Consider the following 20,148-nt stretch of genomic DNA (forward strand, 5'->3'; position numbering starts at 1 on the left):
CCCCTCAAAACATATTTTTTCTGAAAAATAATATGTGAATGCTACTTTTATCACACACTTAAATTGCTGGAAGCTCACAGGAAATAGCTACAACCTTCTGTTAGATTTGTTGCAAAGCCAAAATATATATTTTTACCTGCAAATTAGCTACGTCCCTACAATATTTTTGCTGGAAACATAATGTAAATAAGCTTCCTTTCCCAACTTTTTGCTGTACAACTAAATCAACACTTTAAATCATTCAAGCCTTTTTCCTTTTCAAACTTGTTATTTTGCTTCAACCATATTTTAAAAAGCTTCAACCATGTTTGCAAAAAGCTTCAACCATGTTTCCTAAAAGTTGCAACCATATTTTGAAAAAGTTTCAACCATACTTTGAAAAAGTTTCAACCAAGTTTTCAAAAGCTTCAACCATGTTTCCTAAAAGCTGCAACCTTGTTTACAGAAGCTTCAACCATGTTTTTAAAAAGCTGCAACCATACTTTTCAGAAATCTTCTAAACATGTTTTCTTAAAGCTTCAAACATGTTTCCTAAAAGCTTCAACCATATTTTCAAAAAGATTCAACCATGTTTTTCAAAAGCTCCAACCATGCTTTTCAAAAGCTTAAAACATGTTCTTTTTAAACATGGATCAAGGTGTGGTTACAACAACCATTGAGTACTATTTTTTAAAAAAAATAAGGAAAAACCCACATTCTGCTTTTTGCAAAAAATTCTATGAATTTTGGCACCATCATACTACAAAAAGTAAGCTCTCACAAACATATAACAATAAGAATTTTTTTAAACCAACTCTTGTAAAAAGCAACATTCTGCTTTTTTTCAAACCACGCATGTAGTAATATGTTGCAATCCCACAAAACAAACATTCACAGCTAGTCAACACAACTTTTTATCATAAGTCATGGGGTGTTACAAGGCAATTCATCATTTTTTCCCTCATGAAAATATCCTAAAGTGTAAGGATTGTTTCGACACCCGGAGCTTTTGCGCTCGCACTCGCAGCAAGAAAAGCTGCAAGGAGTTGGCAATCCTTCATGTTGTGATCTTCATCTTCACAATATTTGCACGGAGTCTTCTTTTCCCTTGGCTTTGGAGCTTTCTTCGTTTTCGTCGCGTCCTTCTTTGCTTTCTTCTTCATTTCATCTTCTTGAATCTCAATTAGTGGCTTCCTGCGCTTCTTGTTGGGGATATTACTACTGGGCGTAAACCGGCCTATCTAGGCCGGGTCAGCTTCATCAGTAGTTCAAGAGTGCTAAAGCCCAGGAAGACAGATGAGGGCTTAAGGCCCGTAGTCGGTTTAAGACTTGTAGCTGTAAACCAGTATTTGTATATAAACTTGTATTGTAAGTTAGGAATAAGGAGAGACCAACCTGGATACGAATATCGACCGGTGTTGGGACTTGGTGAACCGACGGGCGTCACCCGTGTATATAAGGGGACGACCCGGCGGCGGTTCAAGGACAACAGACAACAACTCGAGACATAGGCGAAGCTTGTTTGCTCCCTAGTCATCGAAACCCCATCAATTCCATCACAACTAGATGTAGGCTTTTACCTTCATTGAAGGGGCCGAACTAGTATAAACTCTCTTGCGTCCCTGTGTCCGCTTTAACCCCTTCAAGCTAACCCATCGCGATGGCTCCACGACTAAGTCCTTTCTCTAGGACATCTGCCGTGACAAAACCACGATAATTGGCGCCCACCATGGGGCTATCGCACGATGGTTTCACGTTCTTGGAGGGCCACTTTGAAGGACTCGAGGGCTACGCTGTAGGTCAAATGACTAAGAGTCGTCGCGGCAAGCTCTACATCGACGACGCAGGCTGGGGCCCCGAGGCCGGCTCAGTTGAGTACGGGTACCGGGTCCCCTTTGGTGGCATTCACGTTTTCATTGGCAAGATGGTGAAACGGGCACTGAGCCGGACATCTGCACCGACCTCGTCGAGACGGCTCAGCGTGCGCGACCCGCCCGGGTTAAACCGGCCATGAAGCGTGCCTTAGTGGGAGTCATCCATGGAGGAAGTTATGAGGATGGATCGGAATCTCGCGGCGATACCGTCGTTTGTTCCGATGACGAGTCATCGACCGGAGAAACCGAATCTCTTTATCAACTACAAGACGGCCGGATTGGGGGCTGTTCCGATGGCGATAGTATTCCGGACCCCTCTGATCTGCCCAACCGGGTTGGAATATTCATGGCTGGCACACAAGCAGCTTTTCATTCTTCGACCATTGCGGCAACAACCTCCGGTTCAGCAGCGGCGACGGCTGCCGGGGCAGGAGGCCCTGTGCGCCCGCCGGCTCAAGTTCTATCAGAGCTATTTGATGCATTGGCTGCGCTTATGGCGGAAGCTAATCCGGCGGATCAGGGCGTTCACAACGCGGAGATTGCAAAGGTGAAGGAACAGATCACCCAGGCCAAGGCAGATCTGGCAGCTGAGGACACCAGGATGGCCACGGAGCAGGCCGCTTTAGACGCACAAGCCTACATGCTCATGTTGGACCAGAGCGCGTCGCAGGAAGTCATGAGGAGGAAGTACCGATCCCGTTTGCCTCCGGTTTTCCAGGCCAGAGACCTTTTCAACACTCCAGGAGCAGGAACCGGCAATCCGCTGGAGGGAAACCGGGCGGAAGCTCCTGGGACCGGTGCACCGGTTCAGCCTTGTCAGATGGACCCGCCTCGTCAAAACACCGTGGTACCTCAGGCTATTTTAACACCTCCGGGTCATTACTCCAACCCAATGGACAATCTCGTCACCGCTGCTGCACGGCTGGAGGCCATTCCAATTGAAGGTGACTCGCCGCAGGCAGTAGAAACGCGACGGGTCAAGGAGCTTCTGTGGACAGCTTTGGTCCAACAGGAAGCATACTCGTATAGCCGCGACCAGATCCACTCAACCCCCCGTCCAAGCCGGAGCTATAGCAGACATATGGATGAACCGACAGTATCGAGTAATGAGCGACGTGGAGCACCCCGTGGCAACAACCCGGCGGGTGGTGCTGATAACGCTCAGGAAGTGGTGGACCGGGCCCGAGCGCGCAGGGAGGCCGAGTTAGCCGCACAGCATCAGGCTCGGCAGCTCACACCGGTTCGTCCAACTATCTCGATCGAACCTGGAGTTACTTCTAGCTCTTTGGGGGTGCCTTGCCTTGTCCCCGCTTTAGGCAATGTGCGCCTGCCCAAGGATTTCAAAGGCCCGCACAAAGTACCAAATTACACGGCGGATCAACCTCCAGAGACATGGGTGGAGAGCTATGAGATGGCCATGGAGATGCTTGATGTGGATGACGCGGCGTGTGCGAAATACTTCACCATGATGCTTGAAGGAATGACCCGTACTTGGTTAAAAAGCTTGCCGGCTAATTCTATCAGTTCATGGGCCCAATTACGAGCCCGGTTTATCAGCAATTTCAAGGATACATGTAAACAGCCTATGTTGATAGTGGACTTAGCTGCCTGCATCCAGGAGGAAGGAGAATCGACGACTCATTGGGTGCGCCGGGTTTCACAAGTGTTGCATTCATCAGACCGCATCAACGCTGACACCGCTATATTAACCCTAGAAGGCAACTGCCGGTTTGGGCCCCTAAAGCTGAAGTTGGGACGGCTGAAGCATCATTGCACTGACATGGGAACCCTCATGGCTCCTTTGGTAAAGTATGCTGATTCTGATAGTACCAAGGATCCCAAATCTGATGATGACAAGGCAGGGAAGGGAAAGAGGAACAACAACTCCAAAGGCCAGCAGCATCACTGGGCAGGCAATGGTGGTGGAGGCAAGCGTAAAGCGGATGGTAACATGGACTTTGTGGCTAATACCAACACGCAGGACAATGGCCAGCGATGCAAGGGTAAACCGAAAAATCGCAATGGGGCACCCAACCCTAACCCGGACCGCCTAAACTATCTACTGAGCCAGCCTTGTCCAAGACATGGGATGAAGGAAGCGCCAGCAAACCGCCTTTGGAAGGATTGCTTCATTATGCAGGAGTTCAAGAATTCTAATGCTTTCCGGTATGATCACGGCTCCGGCGGTGGCTCAGGGTCCGGGCCGGGTTACGGTGGAGGAAATTCCGGTTCAGGATTTAACGGTAATCCGAGCGGACATAACAATCAAAATAGTCAGAACAACCAGGGTGGTTACAACCAACAGCATCAACAGTCAGGTTACCAGAGCAACCCAAAGCAGTTGAGTAGTGGGCAGTACCATGTCTTCACCACTAGCTTGGACAAGCGGGACCGGAAGGTTCAGAGGCGGGCGGTCAACTCTGTTGAACCGGCCATACCCGTTATCTACGCTGGTCTGAACAGCCAATCATATGGAGCAAAGAGGATCACCCTCCCCAGGTTGATAATCCGGGTCAGTTGGCTCTAGTGGTGGCGCCTCAGGTGGGAGGTTACAAGTTTACCAAGGTGCTCATGGATGGAGGGAGCAGCATCAATATCTTGTACTATGAGACCTTCCGTCGTATGGGACTAACAGATAAAAATCTCAAACCGTCTAATACAGTGTTCCACGGTGTAGTACCTGGCAGATCAGCATATCCTGTTGGTAAGATAGCTCTGGAAGTGGCCTTTGGGGATGATCATGATTCCAGGTCGGAGACATTGACGTTTGAAGTGGTGAAAATCCAAAGTCCATATCACGCCCTGTTTGGGCGACCGGCTTACGCCAAGTTTATGGCACGACCCTGTTATGTGTATTTGCAGCTCAAGATGCCGGGTCACAAGGGGACAATAACGGTTCACAGAAGCCGCAAAATCGCTTTGGAGTGCGAGGAAGGAGATGCGGCCTATGCAGAGTCGGTTTGTGCCACCGAAGAGTTGAAGTATTATAAGGACAATGTTGATCCGGCGGACATGACTCCATTAAAGAAGCCAACTACGGAGCATGATCCGGCCCTGAAGTTCAAATCGGCAGCAGAAACTAAGCTTGTTGACTTCGTACCTGGCGATTCGTCCAAGCAGTTTAGCATCAGTGCCAACTTGGATCCGAAATAGGAAAGCGCGCTCATCGAGTTCATCCGTGAGAATCGGGACATTTTTGCATGGAAGCCCTCTGACATGCCAGGTGTACCGAGGCAACTCGCTGAGCACACCCTTAATGTGGATCCTAAATACAAACCAGTGAAACAGTTCCTCCGCCGGTTTAACGAAGAAAGACGCAAGGCGATTGGAGAAGAGGTAGCCAGGCTCTTAGAAGCTGGCTTTATTGTTGAAGTTTTTCACCCTGAGTGGCTTGCCAATCCGGTGCTGGTCCTTAAGAAAAACGGCACCTGGCGCATGTGTGTGGATTACACAGATCTTAATAAGGCTTGTCCAGCAGATCCTTTTGCCCTCCCCCGTATTGATCAAATTATTGATGCTACGTCGGGTTGTGAGCGTTTAAGTTTTTTGGATGCATATTCTGGCTATCATCAGATCAAAATGGCAGTTAAGGATCAGGAGAAGACGGCATTTATAACTCCTTTTGGAGCCTTCTGCTATGTGTCTATGCCCTTCGGGCTCAAGAGTGCCCAGGCAACTTATCAATGGTGTGTACAAAATTGTCTTCACAAGCAGATTGGCCGTAATGTACATGCTTACATGGATGATATCGTGGTTAAGTCCAGGGAGAAGGAGACTCTGATTGATGATTTGAGGGAAACCTTTGATAACCTGAGGACATACAAGATGATGCTTAATCCGGACAAGTGTGTCTTTGGTGTACCGGCGGGCAAGTTATTGGGTTTTCTGGTGTCCAACAGGGGAATTGAGGCTAATCCGGAGAAGATCACAGCCATCACCTCCCTGGCTAAACCGAAGTGTATCAATGATGTTCAACGCCTGGCAGGCCGGATCGCTGCGTTAAGCCGGTTTATCAGTCGTCTTGGTGAGAAGGCAATCCCTTTGTATCAAAAAAAACGGATCAGTTTGTCTAGAGTTCCGCTGCTGATGAAGCATTTGAGGACTTAAAGCGGCAATTGGCCAATCCGCCTGTGCTCGCCGCTCCCATTGACAAGGAGCCGTTACTGCTATATGTTGCTGCTAATGCTCGGGCAGTCAGCGTGGCTATTGTGGTGGAGCAAAAGGAGGCAGGTAAGGAGCATCTGGTTCAACGTCCGGTCTATTATATCAGCGAGGTACTCATCGAGTCCAAGCAAAGGTATCCGCATTGGCAGAAGCTGGTGTATGGAGTTTTTATGGCAAGCCGGAAGCTTAAACAATACTTCCAAGGGCATCCAATTACGGTGGTCAGTTCTGCTCCTTTGGGGGATATCATCCAGAACCGGGAAGCAACTTGCTGGATTGCCAAGTGGGCTATAGAGCTTGGGCCGCACGATTTGAAGTATGTGCCTCGGACGGCGGTTAAGTCTCAAGCACTTGTTAATTTTATCAATGATTGGACGGAAATGCAAGCACCTGAAGAAAAACCGGATCACACATATTGGACCATCCATTTTGACGGATCCAGGCAATTGGAAGGCTCGGGGGCTGGAGTCGTATTAACTTCCCCACGAGGTGATAAGTTTTGTTATGTTCTCCGCTTAATGTTCCCTTGTACTAACAATGCAGCTGAGTATGAAGCCTTGCTCCATGGTCTCCGGATGGCTAAGGAGATGAATCTAAGTCGAGTTAAGTGCTTCGGTGACTCGGACCTCGTGGCTCAGCAAGTGTCTGGCACTTGGGACTCCAAGGACCCACTCATGGCAGCATATCGTCGTGAGGTGGATATTGTTGCAGGTCATTTCAAAGGCTATCAGGTGGACCACGTGGATCGGCGGAAAAACGAAGAGGCGAACGCCTTAAGCCGGCTGGGCTCTCAGCGCAAACCGGTCCCGCCCAATGTTTTTCTGGATGTGCTGCACAACCCATCGGTCAAGATCCCTGGTGAAGCGGATTTGGCTATTCCTGATCCGGAGGCTCAATTGGTGACAACCCTTCATGTTATTCCGGATTGGACGCTTCCTTACATGGCGTACAAGAACGGGGGCGAGTTACCAGAGGATGAGACTCTGGCCCGACAGATAATCCGGTGATCCAAGTCCATGACTATTATCAACGGCAAGTTGCATCATTGTAGTGTGTCAGGAGCATTTCAACGCTGTGTGTCTCCTGAAGAAGGCCGTGAAATTTTGCGTGAGATCCACGAAGGAGATTGTGGTCACCACGCCGGTTCAAAATCTCTGGTGGCTAAAGCGTTTCGCCATGGCTTCTATTGCTTAACTGCTCATGCTAATGCGGAGGATCTGGTCAGACGATGTGATGGTTGCCAAAAGTTTTCAAGACGTGATCATGTACCGGCTCAAGAATTGAGAATGATTCCAATTACTTGGCCGTTTGCGACTTGGGGGCTGGATATGGTTGGGCCTTTCAAAAGGTCCAAAGATAAGAAGACCCACCTCCTGGTGGCGGTTGACAAGTTTACAAAGTGGGTGGAGGCAGAACCTGTTAGCAAGTGTGATGCGGCCATGGCGGTTCAGTTCGTTAAAAAAGTGATTTTCCGGTTTGGCTTTCCACACTGTATCATCACAGATAATGGTACCAATTTGTCCAAAGGTGCCATGAAGGAGTTCTGCGAACGGGAGCACATCCGGCTTGATGTTTCATCAGTGGCACACCCACAATCCAATGGTCAAGCAGAAAGAGCTAATCAAGAGATCTTTAGAGGCATCAAGCCCCGGCTCATGGTTCCTTTGCAGAGAACGCTGGGTTGTTGGGTAGAAGAATTACCATCTGTGTTATGGAGCATCAACACAACACCCAACAGATCAACAGGATACACACTGTTCTTCATGGTTTATGGAGCGGAGGCGGTTCTCCCCAGTGATATCCGTCATGATTCACCTCGTGTGACGGCTTATATTGAAGCGGACAACGAGACAACACGGCAAGATGCTTTGGACCGGTTGGATGAAGAGCGTGACATAGCAGCCGCCCGATCGGCGATTTACCAACAAGATCTTCGTCGTTATCACAGTCGCCGAGTCAGAACCAGAACCTTTCAGGAAGGATATTTGGTGCTTCGGCTCATCCAAGATCAGACTGATATGCATAAGCTATCCCCACCTTGGGAGGGGCCTTTCGTGGTCAGCAAGAATCTGCACAACGGGTCATACTATCTGATCGATATTCGAGAGCATAAGGACTCACGTACATCAGAGGAGGAGACCAACAGGCCGTGGAACATAGCTCATCTTCGGCCTTACTATACCTGAGTCATTGGCTCTACTTATGTACATATTACGACGATGTATATATTATGATTAAATATAATAAACCGGAACCTCAGCTAAAGCGGGGTATCTGTTTTCTTTTACATCATGTGTGGTTACACGGAGTTGTTCTAAAGCGGCCTCCGGTTTACCCCTTGAGTTAGATTTTTAAAAGCATCATGTTATATCACTTGGGGGTTTGGTCGTGTCCGAACCAATACCATACCTCTTGATAGGCGAGATCCACCAGATCACTTGGGGACTTGGTCACGTCTGAACCAGTCATGCCTCTTGATCGGCCTAAGGCCACAAAATCACTTGGGGGCTTGGTCGAACCCGAACCATTGCCATGCCACTTGATCGACATAAATGCCACAGTTTCATTTGGGGACCTGGCTGACTAGAACCATAGTTACACCTAACGGGAGCTTGGTCGTGTTCGGCCATGGTAACGCCATCTGATCAGCTCAAATAAACCTTTTTTGCAAACGGTTTTGTCATTGCATTTGCTTCACACTTTTCTTTGAAAAGTACTTCTTTCTTTTTTATTGCGTTTTTTAAACCGACAAAGTTTTCAACCGATTAATACTGTCAATTGACGGAACACGGTTCATTTCAATCCGGAGACTATTTGCCCGATTTGATCTTTTTTGTTAACATCCTCTTATGGAGTAACACGGTGTTTTTTATAACCCGGTACAGTTTACATGGTAAACCGGCGTCATATATATATGAGAGCTGCTATCTCCTCCAACAGTGTGGGTTTATAAAACTCCACTACAAGATTGGCCGAGCCAACTTCACGCTCAAAGATGGCAGGTATTATGTATCTCAAAAATTTGGTCATATACTTAAATTTTTTTTGGATGTTTTGATTTCATGTATGCAGACATAATATTCCGCCTGACAGTACAACCACGGTGGCACTTGAAGATTTTTTATTGCAGAAAGTACTTTGGAAAGTTCATCACCCAAAGGAAGAGCAAATTATGCACGAAGGCATATCAACATCAAAAGTATCAGCTAGCCTATTACAAGGCAACACAGTGCCCACAAGAAGATCATTGTTTTTTGCAAAGGAGAAGCAGTTTTAAACCGGCTTACGGTTCAAGCTTGGTCACCAGCCTGGCCTAATGGTTGTGGGTCATCCTGTGCCGCTTCAGCTTCAGTTTCTCTACCCAGCGGCTGGAAATCAACAGTTGTCCAGTCGATTCCCATTAATGCTTGAAAAACAGCTTCATCATGGATCAGCAATGACGGGTCAATATCGGGAGTGTAAGTATGCTTACGGATTGGAGGGATGAGGTTTTCCGATTCATGAATTGGTGCAGCTATTCGCTTGTTCTGATTGTCATATTGGGCTTGATAATGAGACAAGTCTGCTTCTTCAGCCAATTGACAAGCTAGTGGACGCACCTCCCGGTTTATTGCTCACAGATCCGCTTCACCAAACTCTGACCCATCTTCCTTCAAGCTGGGATAGCCCTGAGCCGCTTCAATAGGATCAAAATCCGGCACCCAGGCTTTTGCCCGGATTAAGGCATTGATCGCACCGGTTCGAGCAGCAGATTTCTTCAGCTCTTCAACCCGGGCAGGAAGCACCGACAGTTTCATCAGAGTGTCTTGAATCAAAGTGGGTGCCGGTTTGTTGTGGGATGCGGTACAGATGATCCGCTGTGCACCAGTGTACAGTTGTTCTACCAACGTATAGGCGGCTTTCAATTTCTTCCGCACATCTGACCCCAAGTGACCAATGTGTGTCCCTGAAATATCATAAAGGGTTAACAAACCGGCAGCTCTGTAAGAAGGCCGAGTCAATTCAGAAGTCAAACTGGCTTACCAAAGATAGAAGTGGTCATGGCATGCACGTGCCGCTTTATGCTGGTCAGTTCATCGGCCACCGGTTTTAGTGCAGCCTCGGCATCCTCTGCTCGTTTGATTAAAGCGGACTTTTCAGTGGCCCAATCCGCCCGCTTCTTCTTGAAGCTCTCCTTAAGCTGTTCCATGGCGCTTAAAGCGCTGGCTAATTCCTCTTTTGCTTTGGAGGTTTCAGCTTGTTGGGTTTTTAGGTTTTCTTGGAGATCGGCGACTTGGCTTTCTTTCGTCTTCAGCTCAGCCTGCATGCAGACAGTCATATGCTTCAACAAAACGGTACAAGGATTGAAGTACCAACCACATAACAAGTTATGCACTTAGCACTTGGGGGCTAATGCATATTCGATCTTCATCTTTCAATTGCTTACAAAGTCCCAAGATCAATACAAGTATTCAACTTGGCACTTGGGGGCTAATGGCTATTTGCTCATATATATCCTGATGCGGCAATCTCAATTACTTAAAGTACCGGTTTAACTGCGCTAAGTTGAACCGGCCCTTGGGGGCTACATCAGAGAATTTCAAAGCATTAAGATTTATATTAGTAAGTCCCGGTTTAAAAGAAGATTACAAACCGGGCCTTGGGGGCTAGGAGAGTCAGCAAGAATTGAAGCATACAAGCAGGAAAGAGCATATGGAAGTTACCTCATATTTATCTTTCATCATATTAACCAGACCGGCTTCATAGTCACGACTGGTATACAGCCGGTTCAGGTAGCCGGAATGGATATCTTGGGCGTTTAGAGCAGCGTAAGTCGCCAGATCAGCATTCCACTTGCCTTTGCCAAAGGCAGCAAATTCTTCCTTGGCAGAATGTTTGGACAAAGCAACAGGATTGCTTGGCTCGGTATGGCCAGTGCCAGTAATGACAACCTCATCGTCCTTGGTATCGCCGGTTTGCACTGGTGCAGTTGGCTTGTCAGTAGGCTTTGCTGGACCGGTGGATTTCTCAATCCGGATGGAGCTTGTGGGCTGATTGACAGGACCTGAGGCATCAGTAGGTCTCTCTTCAGTAATAAGATCGTCGTCTCGCTGTGGTGGATCATTGGGTATATCCTCAGGGAATAGCCGCTTCAAGATCTGGTGTCTTGCCCGGTTCAAGGACGGCATCTTCTTCGGCCGCTTTGTCCAGGCGAGCCTTCTTGCTTGGCCTAGGTTTGGCCCTGAAAGGAATAACAAAATCAAATACAACATATGTTCTAAGGCGATGTGCTGCAAATATTATGATAAGTATAGCTTACCCAAGCACCGTTTTGAGCAGTGGCAGCTAAGTAGCCGATGACTCGCCAGAAGATGAGTGCGAAGTAACCTGGTAATCGGAGTCAGATGGATTAAGAGGTTGACGAAAGCAGCCCGCTTTAGGACAAGCACTGACAAGCAAATTAGAGACCTCTGAACGGTGTTTCCGAACCGGACTGTTCGGTAAACCGGCGGAGGTAACTAACTGGCCGCTGTGCCTGGTTGTGCGACGAGCTTCGTGCTGTTGGGTCTTCATAAGAAATTTGGGATCCAAATAAGCAAGAGGATGAGAAAATTTAACTTTCCGGTTTGCCTGACGGATTTTTAGTGAAGGCAAAGGTTCTGAATCGGAAGAGAGAATAATTACCTCTGCAGCATCAGCGTGGCTGGCTTCGGCATCATCCTGACAAATATCATCATCAATAAGACGCATGAAAAATAAGCCAAGTGAGTCAAGCTCTACCTCAAGGTCCGGATTATCCACATCATCATCAGGGGCCGGATTAGAGGATGCAGTGGTTCTTTTCCTGTGGGCAGTCTTCTTCACAACTTTAGTCTTTTGCCGGGTTGCTCTTTCGGGTTTTTCTGGTTTTTCTGGTTTCTCCTGCGGCAGTTTCTTACTCCAAAACGGATCATTGCCCTGATTACACAGACACTGATATTAATCAATGACCATATATATCAATAACAGATTCAGCAAAAAGAAAAATCAAAGTCTTACAGCTGGCGGTTTGTTGGTGGCACAGAAGGGAAGCAGGCCATTTTTAGCACAGATGTGTTCTGGTTCATTCAACATCTTATTCACAGCCTCTGTGATTTCTTCGTCGGTGAGCTGGATGTTGGAATGTCGCAGTGGGTCATCAACACTGCCAGTATACTCGCACATCAAACCGGAGCGCTGACTAAGGGGCAGTATACTCCATGATATCCAACAGCGAGCGAGATCAACCCCTGTTAAACCGTTGGCCATAAAGGCTCTGAGCTTCGATAGTTGAGGAGCATATTTGCTTCTGTCCTGGGCAGTCAATCTTTGCGGAAAGAGGTGTGTATTGCTGAGCCGCTCCGGACGAAAGCCGGGCAAGGGATTCTCACCAGCAGGGGAGGTATCTTTGCAATAGAACCATGTCTGATTCCATTCTTTGGGGTGGCTGTGCAGTTTGGCGTGAGGGTATGTGACCTCTTTCCTTTTCTGGATCGCCACGCCACCCAACTCCGTATTGGAGCCGTCAGTAAACTCAGTGCGGCGGTTTAGATGGAAAAGGTCCCTGAACAATTCCACCGTGGGCTCCTCTTGAAAGAACGCCTCACAGAGCACTTGGAAGTGACACATATTTGTAACAGAGTTGGGGCCAGTGTCTTGTGGATGGAGTTGGAAATCGGCTAAAACATCCCGGTAAAATTTAGAACCGGGCGGCTTAAAGCCTCGGGCTAAGTGATCTACGAAAACAACGACCTCTCCTTCTTGAGGTGTGGGAGGGTATTCTTTGCTAGGAGCCCTCCAATGGATGGTATCTTTGCTGCCTAAAGCGCCGATCAGGACTAAATCGTCCAGCTGAGCCTCTGTGACGCGAGAAGGAACCCAATTGCACTCATATACTTGCTTGGCCATGATGAAATCTACAAGGTAGAAGATCCCGGTTCAAAAATGCATTGATCAAGGTTAAACCGCCTGGTCTAAACATTGAAGCAGATGAGTAAGTTTATAGAAACAGATTTCATAAGATTTCTCTACAGCAATGGATCTGAAGCAAGTTCAGAAAAGAGATAAATATTCAGAGGTCCAAAAGGAGCAGTACCGAATCAATGAGCAAAACGTACATATAGATCTATGGTTTTGAGATGCGTAAGTGAAGGCGAAGGTTAAACAACTACCATTGCACAGAATAAAGATTTGTGGATTCATCTAAAGATCTATCGTATGAGCAAGAGGCAGACGATGAACACTGAAGAACTGTGAAACCCTAGAGCAGATCTGCGGGTGAAAGGATAGAAGATTTACCGGAGCTGAGGAACACGCGAAAGGTTGCCGCGATGCTCTGGTGCGCCCAGGTTGATGCAGTGGCCAAGGTTGAGGCAGAGGTCGACGGCGGCGGCGGAGCTTCGAGGCTGGCGATGCGAGGAACACGAAGAAGAAAGGCACGAAGGGGAGAAAAGAAATGACCCTTCGGTCCTATTTATAAGGCAAAAGGACATGTGTCAGGCGCGACAATCAAGGGGCCACGAAACGGAGCTATCGCCTCGATTTCCGCAGATCTATTAAACAAGGAAGCATAATGGATAGCTTCATTATGATAGGTGACATCACTCCGGTTTACAGCAATCAGAGAAGATGACATCATGGCGGTTTACCAATGTATGAGAAGATGTTGAAGATGAAGTTTTTGTTAAAGGATTGACATGAACCCGTTCAAATCAATCTGGGGCCTAATGTTGGGGATATTACTGCTGGGCGTAAACCAGCCTATCTGGTCCGGGTCAGCTTCATCAGTAGTTCAAGAGTGCTAAAGCCCAGGAAGACAGATGAGGGCTTAAGGCCCGTAGTCGGTTTAAGACTTGTAGCTGTAAACTGGTATTTGTATATAAACTTGTATTGTAAGTTAGGAATAAGGAGAGACCAACCCGGATACGAATATCGACCGGTGTTGGGACTTGGTGAACCGACGGGCGTCACCCGTGTATATAAGGGGACGACCCGGCGGCGGTTCAAGGACAACATACAACAACTCGAGACATAGGCGAAGCTTGTTTGCTCCCTAGTCATCGAAACCCCATCAATTCCATCACAACTAGACGTAGGCTTTTACCTTCATCGAAGGGGCCGAACTAGTATAAACTCTCTTGCGTCCCTGTGTCCGCTTTAACCCCTTCAAGCTAACCCATCGCGATGGCTCCACGACTAAGTCCTTTCTCTAGGACATCTGCCGTGACAAAACCACGACACTTCTCTTTCTCCTTTGGCCTCCCCTTCTTTGTTGACTTTGGTGGGTTCCGCAGTCCTACGGGGGGTGGATCCCGCTGACCTGTACTTGGACCCCCTGAGACTTGTTCATTTCCTGCATGACCTTGGGCTTCTTCGTCTCCTGCAACCCCATCAGTTGCTCTATCTTTTATTGCAACAACCCCAACACTGCCTTGATCAATTAGCCCAGAGAGAAAACTATAAGCTTCATCATTGAAGCATGCATCAGAAGCGAGTTTACCAAACTTCTGACATAGAGAGTTAAACTTCAGGGTGTTTGTTGTGGGGACGCCGAAATGCATAGCTCTATGCCCATCGCCCGGTTCAGGCGCAAGGTCGGTTGCTCTCTTAGACCATCTTGGAAGCATGTAAGTCACAGGTATTGTTTGCACGTTCAGGTGCACCATGACACGGATGATATGTGGGCAGATTAGTCCACACATCTCAAACATGTTGCAGGTGCACATGTATGTCTGATCTTTAGGAGCAACACGCATCGTGTACACTATTAGGTTGAAGCCATAATTTGCAACAAGGCGAAACCAGATGACATCCCCTTGCAGATGATATTGCATACCATAGCCTGTTGATTTAGCCAATAGTTTTTGAAACTTGGAAAATACCTCTCTGGTATAGAAATCTGCAGCTTGCTTTTCAATGTTGTAACTGCAAACAAAAAAAGCTTCCAACATCAATAATAGTTGCTACATATGTTTCAAAGAAATGTTGCAACAACACTGTACTGGGAAACTAAAAAATGCTACATGACTTTGGACTTACTTGCCCCAGAGTGGCGGCCTCGTCGCTTCATTGATGAAGCCAACATTGTATTCACGATCAAGCATTAGCTCCTGGCAAAGCTCAAACTGCTGGACACATGTCCAAACTGAGTCTCCATGATGATTTAAAGTCTTGAAGTAGGAATTCATGCCCTCGGACCGCCTTGTTGTTCCTGTGAATGGGAAGAACTTATTCCTAAAGTACACAGGAGCCCACATCTCCCTGCTATCCCACATGTTCTTGAGGTGTTTCTTATCAGCCACACCAAATAACTCAACCATCTGCTTCCACCATTCTTCAAACTCCTCACCGGTATCTGAATCATTGATGCAACCATAGAATGCTTCAGCAAAAGGCTCATCCTTGCCCAGCATCTTCCCTAGTTTCATCCTTGCAACCCGGAAGACATGCCACTTGCAACATCTATGTGTTGAATGTGGAAATACCATTGAGATGGCTTTAGCCATTGCCTGGTCTTGATCAGTCATAATGTTCAACAGATGCTCGTTATTCATTGCCAACATCCATTGCTGGAAGACTCACTTGAAAGTTTCTATGGTCTCATCAGGCAACAAAGCGCACCCCAAGCAAACAGTATGTGTGTGGTTGTTAATGCCAACAATCGGAGCAAAGGGCAAGTTGTAGCGATTTGTGCAGAATGTGGTGTTGAAAAACACACAATCTTTGTACTTTGGATACAAGGCCCTTGTTCTCCCATCAACCCAGAAAAGTGCCCTAACAGTTCCATCTTGTTCTAGCTTCGAGAAAAAGAAGTTGGGATTCTCCACTTGTCTTCTCTCAAAGTACTTGATTGTCAGCTCCAAATCACGCTCTGACAGGCCCCTTCGCAGCTTTGCTCTTGCATTTGTCACATCAGTCTTCACATACGGCAAACTCCTTAGATCGCAACACCGTGCAACTCCAAGCAAGCCCATCATATTAGCCATTGATATGTTGTGATAGTGCATCGAAGTGATGTATTGCATGTCTGCATCGGGGAACTTTCTGTGAGAGCAGCAAAATCTCCGACGCCCCCTTTGCAACATCAGCTGGTGTGTGTGATCGGCCTCAAAAACTGTCACAACCCAGCTACCGTCTTTGAGGCTAATGTTGGGGAACGTAGTAATTTCAAAAAATTCCCTACGCACACGCAAGATCATGGTGATGCATAGCAACGAGAGGGGAGAGTGTTGTCTACGTACCCTCGTAGACCGGCAACGGAAGCGTTGACACAACGTAGAGGAAGTAGTCGTATGTCTTCCCGATCCGACCGATCCAAGTATTGAACGTACGACACCTCCGAGTTCTGCACACGTTTAACTCGGTGACGTCCCTCGAGCTCCGATCCAGCAAAACGTTGAGGGAGAGTTTCGTCAGCACGACGGCGTGATGACGGTGATGATGTTCTACCGATGCAGGGCTTCGCCTAAGCACCGCTACGATATGACCGAGGTGGAATATGGTGGAAGGGGGGCACCGCACACGGCTAAGAGATCAATGATCAACTATTGTGTCTATGGGGTGCCCCCTGCCCCCGTATATATAGGAGAAAGGGAGGGAGGCAACCGGCCTAGGAGGAGGGCGCGCCAAGGGGGGAGTCCTACTCCCATCGGGAGTAGGACTCCTCCTTCCCTTGTTGGAGTAGGAGAGAAGGAAAGAGGGGGAGAGGAACAAGGAAAAGTGGGCTGCACCCCCTTGTCCAATTCGGACCAGAGGGGGGCGCGCGCCTCCTTCCTTTTGGCCTCTCTCCTATATTCCCGTATGGCCCAATAAGGCCCATATACTCCCCGGCGAATTCCCGTAACTCTCCGGTATTCCAAAAAATACCCGAATCACTCAAAACCTTTCCGATGTCCGAATATAGTCGCCCAATATATAGATCTTTATGTATCGACCATTTCGAGACTCCTCGTCATGTCCCCGATCTCATCCGGGACTCCGAACTCCTTCGGTACATCAAAACTCATAAACTCATAATATAACTGTCATCGAAACCTTAAGTGTGCGGACCCTATGGGTTCGAGAACTATGTAGACATGCCAATAGCTGAACCTGGATGCTCATATTGGCTCCCACATATTCTACGAAGATCTTTATCGGTCAAACCGCATAACAACATACGTGGTTCCCTTTGCCATCGGTATGTTACTTTCCCGAGATTCGATCGTTGGTATCTCAATACCTAGTTCAATCTCGTTACCGGCAAGTCTCTTTACTCATTCCGTAACACATCATCACGCAACTAACTCATTAGTTGCAATGCCTGCAAGGCTTATAGTGATGTGCATTACCGAGTGGGCCCAGAGATACCTCTCCGACAATCGGAGTGACAAATCCTAATCTCGAAATACGCCAACCCAACAAGTACCTTCAGAGACACCTGTAGAGCACCTTTATAGTCACCCAGTTACGTTGTGATGTTTGGTAGCACACAAAGTGTTCCTCCGCTAAACGGGAGTTGCATAATCTCATAGTCATAGGAACATGTATAAGTCATGAAAAAAGCAATAGCAAGAAACTAAACGATCAAGTGCTATGCTAACAGAATGGGTCAAGTCAATCACATCATTCTCCTAATGATGTGATCCCGTTAATCAAATGACAACTCATGTCAATGGTTATGAAACATAACCATCTTTGATCAACGAGCTAGTCAAGTAGAGGCATACTAGTGACACTCTGTTTGTCTATGTATTCACACATGCATTATGTTTCCGGTTAATATAATTCTAGCATGAATAATAAACATTTATCATGATATAAGGAAATAAATAATAACTTTATCATTGCCTCTAGGGCATATTTCCTTCAGTCTCCCACTTGCACTAGAGTCAATAATCTAGTTCACATCACCATGTGATTTAATACCAATAGTTCACATCACCATGTGATTAACACCCATAGTTTTTATTGACATGTGACCAACACCCAAAGGGTTTACTAGAGTCAATAATCTAGTTCACATCGCTATGTGATTAACAACCAAAGAGTACTAAGGTGTGATCATGTTTTGCTTGTGAGAGAAGTTTAATCAGATCCGTACGTATTTTGCAAATTTCTATGTCAACAATGCTCTGCACGGAGCAACTCTAGCTAATTGCTCCCACTTTCAATATGTATCCAGATTGAGAATTAGAGTCATATGGATTAGTGTCAAAACTTGCATCGACGTAACCCTTTACGACGAACCTTTTGTCACCTCCATAATCAAGAAACATATCCTTATTCCACTAAGGATAATTTTGACCAATGTCCAGTGATCTACTCCTAGATCACTATTGTACTCCCTTGCCCAACTCAGGGTAGGGTATACATTAGGTCTGGTACACAGCATGGCATACTTTATAGAACCTATGGCCAAGGCATAGGGAATGACTTTCATTCTCTCTCTATCTTCTGCCGTGGTCGGGTTTTGAGTCTTACTCAACTTCACACCTTGTAACACAGGCAAGAACTCTTTCTTTGACTATTCCATTTTGAACTACTTCAAAAACTTGTCAAGGTATGTACTCATTGAAAACTTATCAAGCGTCTTGATCTATCTCTATAGATCTTGATGCTCAATATGTAAGCAGCTTCACCGAGGTTTTCTTTGAAAAACTCCTTTCAAACACTCCTTTATGCTTTGCAGAATAATTCTACATTATTTCCGATCAACAATATGTTATACACATATACTTATCAGAAATGCTGTAGTGCTCCCACTCACTTTCTTGTAAATACAGACTTCACTGCAAGTCTGTATAAAACTATATGCTTCGATCAACTTATCAAAGCGTATATTCCAACTCCGAGATGCTTGCACCAGTCCATAGATGGATCGCTGGAGCTTGCATATTTTGTTAGCACCTTTAGGATTGACAAAACTTTCTTGTTGCATCATATACAACTCTTATTTAATAAATCCATTAAGGAATGTAGTTTTGTTTATCCATTTGCCATATTTCATAAAATGTGGCAATTGCTAACATGATTCGACAGACTTAAGCATAGATACAAGTGAGAAACTCTCATCGTAGTCAACACCTTGAACTTGTCGAAAACCTTTTGCAACAATTCTAGCTTTGTAGATAGTAACACTACTATCAACGTTCGTCTTCCTCCTAAAGATCCATTTAATCTCAATGGCTCGCCGATCAATGGGCAAGTCAATCAAAGTCCATACTTTGTTCTCATACATGGATCTCATCTCAGATTTCATGGCCTCAAGCCATTTCATGGAATCTGGGCTCACCATCGCTTCCTCATAGTTCGTAGGCTCGTCATGGTCAAGTAACATGACCTCCAGAACAGGATTACCGTACCACTCTGGTGCGGATCTCACTCTGGTTTACCTACGAGGTTCGGTAGTAACTTGGTCTGAAGTTACATGATCATCATCATTAGCTTCCTCACTAATTGGTGTAGTAGTCACAGGAACAGATTTCTGTGATGAACTACTTTCCAATAAGGGAGCAGGTACAGTTACCTCATCAAGTTCTACTTTCCTCCCACTCACTTCTTTCGAGAGAAACTCCTTCTCTAGAAAGGATCCATTCTCAGCAATGAATATCTTGCCTTCGGATCTGTGATAGAAGGTGTACCCAACATTTTATTTTGGGTATCCTATGAAGATGCACTTCTCCGATTTGGGTTTGAGATTATCAGGTTGAAACTTTTTCACATAAGCATTGCAACCTCAAACTTTAAGAAACAACAACTTTGGTTTCTTGCCAAACCATAGTTCATACTGTGTCATCTCAACGGATTTAGATGGTGCCCTATTTAACGTGAATGCAGCTGTCTCTAATGCATAACCCCAAAATGATAGTGGTAAATCGGTAAGAGACATCATAGATCGCACCATATCTAATAAAGTAGGGTTATGACATTCGGATACACCATTACACTGTGGTGTTCCAGGTGGCGTGAGTAGTGAAACTATTTCACGTTGTTTTAACTGAAGGCCAAACTCGCAACTCAAATATTTTTCTTCTGCGATCATATCGTAGAAACTTTTATTTTTGTTACGATGATTCTCCACTTCACTCTGAAATTCTTTGAACTTTTCAAATGTTTCAGACTTGTGTTTCATTAAGTAGATATACCCATATCT

At 46.3% G+C, this 20,148-nt stretch overlaps 1 protein-coding gene across 1 annotated transcript; it reads right to left on the reverse strand.

The window, feature by feature from the left end:
• Positions 1 to 953: 953 nt before the first annotated feature.
• On the reverse strand, positions 954 to 15,577 carry LOC147964500 (protein FAR1-RELATED SEQUENCE 5-like). Its single transcript, XM_087527924.1, has 3 exons — positions 15,054 to 15,577; positions 14,243 to 14,939; positions 954 to 1,178 (listed from the first exon to the last, which is right to left on the reverse strand). The coding sequence occupies exons 1-3, from the start codon at positions 15,575 to 15,577 to the stop codon at positions 954 to 956; spliced, it is 1,446 nt and encodes a 481-aa protein (XP_087384050.1).
• Positions 15,578 to 20,148: the final 4,571 nt, after the last annotated feature.

The sequence above is a fragment of the Triticum urartu genome, chromosome 6A, assembly GCF_056163025.1.
Source record: "Triticum urartu cultivar PI428250 chromosome 6A, HENAU_Tu73, whole genome shotgun sequence".
NCBI lineage: Eukaryota > Viridiplantae > Streptophyta > Magnoliopsida > Poales > Poaceae > Triticum > Triticum urartu.

Coding starts and splice junctions, on each gene's coding strand:
- LOC147964500 (XM_087527924.1), bottom strand. CDS start 15,577: ATGTTGGCAATGAATAACGAGCATCTGTTGAACATTATGACTGATCAA. Junction 14,940..15,053: donor AGGCCGCCACTCTGGGGCAA/GTAAGTCCAAAG, acceptor TTTTGTTTGCAG/TTACAACATTGAAAAGCAAG. Junction 1,179..14,242: donor AAGAGAAGTGTCGTGGTTTT/GTCACGGCAGAT, acceptor CCCAACAAGAAG/CGCAGGAAGCCACTAATTGA.